General features: G+C 47.6%; 1 protein-coding gene across 2 annotated transcripts in view; it reads left to right on the top strand.

Annotated features, from left to right (window-relative positions):
• The first annotated feature begins 1122 nt into the window (after window positions 1-1122).
• LOC138581034 (sulfotransferase 1 family member D1-like) overlaps window positions 1123-7159 on the top strand; it is a 297474-nt gene continuing 291437 nt past the window's right edge. For both annotated transcript variants that reach the window (XR_011304411.1, XM_069652058.1), the window contains exons 1-3: window positions 1123-1424; window positions 1668-1816; window positions 2520-2645. Coding sequence is in view for 1 of the 2 variants with exons in the window: in XM_069652058.1 (XP_069508159.1) it covers window positions 1669-1816; window positions 2520-2645 (274 nt within the window). In the remaining variant the exon portion in view is untranslated. The remainder of the gene's footprint in view (window positions 1425-1667; window positions 1817-2519; window positions 2646-7159) is intronic.

Genomic DNA, 7159 nt, shown 5'->3' with positions numbered 1-7159 from the left:
GGACTATTAGCTGGGTCTTTTGTCCCTTTAGAAATGTGAATGGCAGGGAGTGATGAGTGTGCATAATGTGGCATGCTGTATGATATGACTATCGCTTTAAAACCCAAGGGGGATTTGTTAGGCTCACTTTGAATGCAGGATGGAGGGAATAAAACTAAAGCCATACTCTTATTGCTCAACTTATTTCTATGACAATGATGTAGTGAATAGTTAGTTTACTATGAAAGGCTAGTTTATTATGTAATGTGGTTTGCTTCCAAGGCATTGCTATAAATAATGTATTACTCAAGCACATGAAATGCAATGCAAAACATGAGTAAAAACGTATATCAGCTAAACCTGGCAAGATGTGCTCAGTTGCTTAAACTGTCCAGATCCCGGTTTCACCATTTAACCAAAGCGTGTGATCCTGGGCAAATCATGTAATCACACTCTGCCTTTTCTGCAGCTCTGCAAGTGATTCTGATGCACTTCATAGCTTATGTGAATATATCATCCTATTAAAGCCCAGTGACTATAGAGTTGCTCCATATATAATAATAGTGCAATTTAATGTTGCACCACAAAGGTATTTGCCACTTGGTTTACTTATGGCAACTTATTATAAAGTCACGTGCATGGTGCCTCCAAGTATCAAAGGCTGAGGATGCTCCTTGCAATGTCCTTTTCTGTGAAGTCTCTTCTGTTGGCGCAATCCATATCAAATCAGGAGGTGTGTGTTTTCTGATCCAGATGGAGCCCTCTATAGATGAGTTTCCTGCATCTGTAATGGTCATGCAGTTTTATTTTTTGTTGTTGTGTGTTAAAATGCCGTCTGCCACTGATGTTACCAAAGTAGATTGGGGCGGGCGGCTGGTTTGGGGGCGTAGTTGTAGTCTTGAGAAGACGTCTTGAAAAGTACACAAATCATAGTAAGATATATTTACATATGTGTGTGCATATCTTCCTATGGTTTGTGTACTTTTCAAGCCATGAAAGGAATTGCTCCCTTTTTTAAACTATTTCGAACATCCTTTGATCGGAGCTCAACTGCCAGCTCCCCCTAACCCCTCTGAACGCCGCCTCCTCCAAACTCCGCCCCCACCGCGGCCCTTGTGTGATCCTCTTTGAAATTTTTTTTCCATTTCCACCACTGATCTGGACGGTGTGGGTTTGCGTGCAGAAATCCCACTCACTACTGGCAAAGCTGTAAACGGCGTTGGTTATGAACTCTGACTTTAATAACCCTTGCTCCAGTGAGAAGAGCGGCGAGTGCCAAGTTCAATAAACTGAAGCAGCTCAAAGACGGAAGAGCGCCCCTGCGACTGGCAGGGCAGGCACTCCCGGCCCGGGCCCCTGCCTGCGTTGCTGTTCACATTTCAGCGCATTTGAAGGGTGCCACAGGACACGCAGTCTCGAGAGGACTCCTTGGCGTACTACGGAAGGTGACGCAGTTACTTCAGAATAAAGGCCTTTTTCCCCCCAGGGACGCCTTACACTGCACCCAGCCGCCACTTTTGCTTTATGCCCGGTCCTTTTCAACGTGTCCACTTAATCTGCTTTTTAAGTGCGATTTTATAATGTGACGTTTGCGGGGAATGCAGACGAGGTCAGGGTGTGACGCACGCCACCCATCCTCAGAGATGTCTCTTTGCGAAGTGAGTGAATATTTACCTCTTGTCTTTCAGAATGGCTGAGCCCGACCCCTACCTTCGCCAAAAGCTGGTACCAATCCGGGGGGTGCCCATGCTGGACAGCTTGGTGGAAAACTGGCCAGCGGTAGAGGCCGTCCAAGCCAGGCCGGATGACCTGCTCATTGCAACTTACCCCAAAGCAGGTGAGTCCTACCTGGGGCTGCATTTCAGTGAGAGCAACTAGATCCTGGCCCGTAACAGGTGCAACTCCCACGGCCATGCACTCTGGTGCAGAGGGTCTGCCTGCTCAATCACCCATGGGCCAGTTCGCGACCTGCAGGTCTGACTCTATTATCAGAGCGGCAGGGGCGGAGCCAGCCTCAACATTTTGAGGGGAATTAAACCTATTGAGCGACTGGCCCCTCCCTGACTGCCCTATTCCCCCTCCCCAAGTCCAGGAGGCTGAGCAGATATCACACCTTCCTTTGGACCATTGCATGCATCTTTCACCCCAGCTCACCAGAGGCGTAGCCAGGATTTCGTAACAAGAGGGGCCTGGAGCTGATGTAGTTGGGCCCATGCCAAGAAGAGCCTGCAGAAGGGGGCTTGTTTGCCCTTGGCCAAATGTGCACAAGTGTAGTTAAGGGAGAGGGGGGAGCGAACCAGTGACGGGGCGGTTTGGGGTGCTCCCATAGATTTTTTTTTTAATAATGGGTTAAAATGATGCATTATACAGTACAGTTTCTGTGATGAATTAGATAAAAAGCCACACAATGTACAATGGGTTTTGTAGGGTAAGACATAAAGTCCATTAGATGCCAAGTCACCAACAGTGCATTCTCTCAATGCCTCTGCCCACTATTTAGCCACACTTCTGATGAGGGTTTCTTGTCTTTCCTTTCCCAGGTACCACCTGGATCAGTGAAATTGTGGAAATGATCTATCACGATGGTGACGTTGAGAAGTGCCGGCGAGGTGGCATCCACGTCCGCGTGCCATTTATGGAAATGATCTTCCCTGGGCACCCAACAGGTGGGTTTACTGCTACACATGCCCCAAAGCAGGAATTGAAGAGGGTGTTTGGTCGACCAGCATCCTCCAGTAGGGTTCAGTACATAAGATATAGGGCCAGCTTTACTAATGGCATAGAAGCGCTTACTGAGGAGGTGGGGGCCTCAGGGGAATGGTAAAAAAAGGGCTGGCCATGGGCAGATAATAGAGGTTTGGTGTATGGTCTTTCCATCGAAAAGGTTTCCAACGAAACCTTTTCCAACGAAAATTATCCATCGAAAATGTTTGCATCAAATGCATTTTTTTGGATTTTTTTTTGGGGGGGGAGCCCCCCACAATGCCCTGTTTTTTATCCTTAGAAAGCCACCCCAACAAAATGAACCCTTTACCCCACCCATATATGTATTCGATGGATAATTTCCGTTGGAAAAGGTCTCGTTGGAAACCTTTTCGATGGAAAGACCAGATACCTAGAGGTTTGTGTATGAGCGCTGGCCTAGAGAACCTGTCGAGAATAGCGCAAGAGTGCTTGTTTTCTGCAAGCTATCGGTAATGGTATAGGGGCGCTATGTGGGTGAGTGGTGTGAAGACAGTGGCTGTGGGGGAGCTGTATGGAATGGTGTAGGGGTGCCGGATGTGAAGAAGCTGTTGGGAATCGTGGGAAGGTTGATAGCTGAGGGGGATCTCTGGTAAATATGTAGGAGCATTAACTGTGTGGGTGCATGGGAATTGGGCTAGGACTGCCGGCTTTGGAGGGGGGGGGGGTGGTATGATGAAGGCACGCACACATGCTTGGCCAGTGTTAAAAGGTTGCATTGACTAGAGGCCGCCCTGGGCTTACACATTCCAGCAGTCTCAGCCTTCACACCATACACAGTAATTATTTCATAAACAATGTTCTAATCCATAAAAATACTGCTGTCCCCAGCCCCTCCCTCTAAGAAAATTATGAACCGCCCCACATTGCCTTTGTCGGACCTTCCATTGTCTTTTTCCCCTAAGCTTACTGCATGCCCAGGGCCACAGGGCTCTAACCAGGCCTCTTTTTTTCACTGCCTCTGAGCTTCTGGCCGTTGGTCTACTTTCTGCCTTGAAATCCACTTCCTGCAGACTTTCTAGTCCTCTCTGCAACATTAACTGCCCAGGGCAAGGCTGGCTCTTTACCCATCTATCCTTTATTTCGGGTCACTCACACTTTCTCTAAGAGCCGGGCTGGACTGGGAACCAAAAGTGGCCTGGACATTTTTTTTCAAAGTGGCACTGGCGCACTCTTATCTGCTCTGCCCCCCCCCCACCCCCACCCCCCGAACCTCCGCCCCAAAAGCTGCCTCCGTTACTGTCCCAGGTGCGCAAGAATGTTTTGCAAAGCGCACCACCTGACTGCATTCACGCAGCTTTCACCAAACGCCTGGGGCTGGTTAAGGAAGTCGCCCCGGATTTTAGGCTAACATGGGTTCCAAATGTCCCTGACAAGCCGGCTTTTGTTGCTGACATTCGACTGCCCGCCCTGACAGAAGCAGCAGCACCAGGAGTTCCGAGGCACCAACTTGCCTTTTTTAGCGCAACTGTCAGGCTAGCATTGCCGACTGTAGATGCACAGTGCCTCCTTGCAAAATTATGTCTGCGGGGAGGGGGGGGGCCTCCAGGGGGCGACGGGGCATTTCAGCAAAACAGTGCAATGATGTGTTGTGTGTGAATAGAATTTTCCAGAAACAAAAGACCAGTGGAAACAGACTGCACCCACTTCCTTTCCCCGGGAGCAGTCTTCGTACAATGTGTTCTTTGGTTACAGCTGTTTGTGGAGCAGAAACACGCAGCTCTTCAAAGCATCCTACATTATGCTAATAATCACATGTGCTTACTTATATGTCTGCCAAACACAATTTACCGGCATTTCATCGTGCCGTGAAACATTTTGTAAAGTTTGTAGCGTTTTGTGTCAGTGGAAATCCCATAACTTCTCACAGCCCTACACCTACCACTATCAGATAAGTGTTAGTGTTGTTGCTCCAGTTGTTAAGCGCTCGCCACTGACATTAGCTGACGCTGCTGCAGGCCACTTGATGCCACTCCACTGAGCACCAAAGAGTTGGATATTAGTAGAACCTATTATACGCAATTGCATCATATCAAAAAATGCATTCATGGAAAAAAAAATTGCCAGCCGCGCTCAGAAAACTACCAACAAGAAAAAAAAATAGCTGCTAATACTTGTCCTAGAAAAATTCAGAGAGCTCTCTATGGAAAAAAATAAAATGTGGTCACTGTTTGCACCCACTATTTGATGCCAGCAGCGATGGCAGCAGGTTCTTGTGATCAGGTAACACAGACAGCCATGTACCCTCCATCGAAAACCTAAAAAATTGCAAGCACGTTGGTCCCAGCGTCAAACTTTGCAATGGTGAGACTAGATTCACTGTACAAAAAGCACACATATTTGATCAACATTAACTCCTAGTGGCACTAACAGCCAACAGTCAACCATCAAAGCAACAGCCACAGCTGAAAATGCATTGGTATTAAAAAAAAACAAAGTAGCCCCATTCGTACATAATGATAACTGTCCTTCAGAAGGATTTTGGCCTGTGGGCCTATGCCTTTAAGTCACAGATCTACTCAGTGACTATAAATAGCCTGAGAGCAGGGGTACTTCATTCCATGCAGTGGGGGGGCGGATAGGTGTTAATGTATATGATTTATACCCCAGTTTACACTAACACACTCATTAGAATTAAATTTGCGTTATGACCTAAAAAAAGTTATGAACACTGGTAAGATAGCTCAGCAGGTTGAGCGCTTGCTTCTGTGATCTGTGTGTTATTCGCTGGTTCCAATCCTGGTGGGGTCCAACTCAGCCTTTCATCCTTCCAAGGTGGATAAATGAGTACCAACTTCGGTTGGGTGATATTGTATGTACATATGTTCTCTGGAAAACGCTATGTACAACACATCATTATCGTTATTACCTTTAAAAATGTTATCTGAGAAATTGTAAATTATTTTGTAAAGTTCACACAACAGCGCAACCAGGTTCTGTCAAATGGGCCTGTGTGGGCTGTGAGCAGTTTCACTCTGCGCTTTCTAGACTGGTGCATGTGTAATGCTGGGTACGACGTCCTTTCATCGCGGGATGTTTTTTCGCGGGGTTTTTTACCCATCACATTTTTTAGGGGTTTTAGAAAAGTATATATTTGGGGTGTGGGTGTTTGGGAATAGATAAAAAATGAAAGGGAATGGGGGCAATGTAAAAAAAATGTGATCGGTTTTTTCATTAAAGAATTTGCAGTAAAAAACGCTGCGAAAAAACATCCTGCGATGAAATCACATGGAACCTAATGCTGACACCCTGCGACGTGGCGATTGCACCGGGGTCTCCTTAGTCGGTTTTGTACTGGGTTTTCTGGACGCCGTAGTGAATGGAACCACCCTCGTGGCAGTCAGTAGGCAGGATATGGACCCTAAGCCCCTACGTGAGGTGGTGAGCACAATGGCGGGGGGCAAGATCCAATGAGATCTGGTGGTGTGGGGAGCGCACAGAAGGATGTACTCGCACAGGAGATACTGGGCTGTAGATGGAGTGACCAGATGGTGAAAGTAAAACACCTGGGCAGGCCACAAAGATCGAATGAATCACTGCCATCCCTTCAACCTCCTACTGGGTATGATCGCATATTAAAACATCTAGTTTCCAGCACTTCTCTAGCGCCATGTAAACGGCAGATTCGGCCGAATCTCTGAGCAGGTTAGAAATAGGAGAGTTTTTGCATTAGGACAGGCTTTGAGCTTTTGCATTAGGACAGGCTTTGAGCTTTTGCATTAGGACAGGCTTTGAGCTTTTGCATTAGGACAGGCTTTGAGCTTTTGCATTAGGACAGGCTTTGAGCTTTTGCATTAGGACAGGCTTTGCAATGAATGTTTCTTATCCACTCCTGCACTCTCAGCCTCTAGTCCTTAGGTAAGGAGAGCCCCAGTGAGTGAGTGAGTGAGTGAGTGGCACACACAGTTCCAAAAGCAAAAGATCCTTCATATGGTATGATATCTCGTTGTTCAGCGTCTGCTTGCTGACCTTCCAGTCGGCATTGATCTGCTGACCTGCGCTGATGTGTGCCGGCACTGCAGGTAGCCAATTCAAAGCAAACCACCCAGGCGCAGGTGGAATCACGCAATGTCTATCCTTCCGCTCCAAAGAGGCCCTATGGCCAGAGGCCTGCCGGGGGACGGCTCGGTTGTCCTGTTGGGGCAGTCCAGCCCTGTCCAAGAGTCGTGCGCAAATCATTGACCTCAAGGGTGTAAATCTCTGTCGCTATTTTGGATACGTATACCCCATCCCGCCTCTACATTTCAATGCAGCTTGGTCAGATGCCCAACTTCTTGCTCTGGTCTCTCATGTGCCTGTTCACTTCTTGTATTGCTCTATTAATCACACGTGGCTTCTTTGCCCTCTTCCAGAGCATCAGTACTAACGACTCTGAGCAACCTACCACTGTTGCCGGCCACCTGACCCACCCACATGCATTATCATAGCATGCCTGCCC

Source organism: Ambystoma mexicanum, chromosome 3p (genome assembly GCF_040938575.1).
Source record: "Ambystoma mexicanum isolate Mex_15411 chromosome 3p, UKY_AmexF1_1, whole genome shotgun sequence".
Taxonomy (NCBI): domain Eukaryota; kingdom Metazoa; phylum Chordata; class Amphibia; order Caudata; family Ambystomatidae; genus Ambystoma; species Ambystoma mexicanum.
This window is presented reverse-complemented; position numbering and strand designations above follow the sequence as displayed.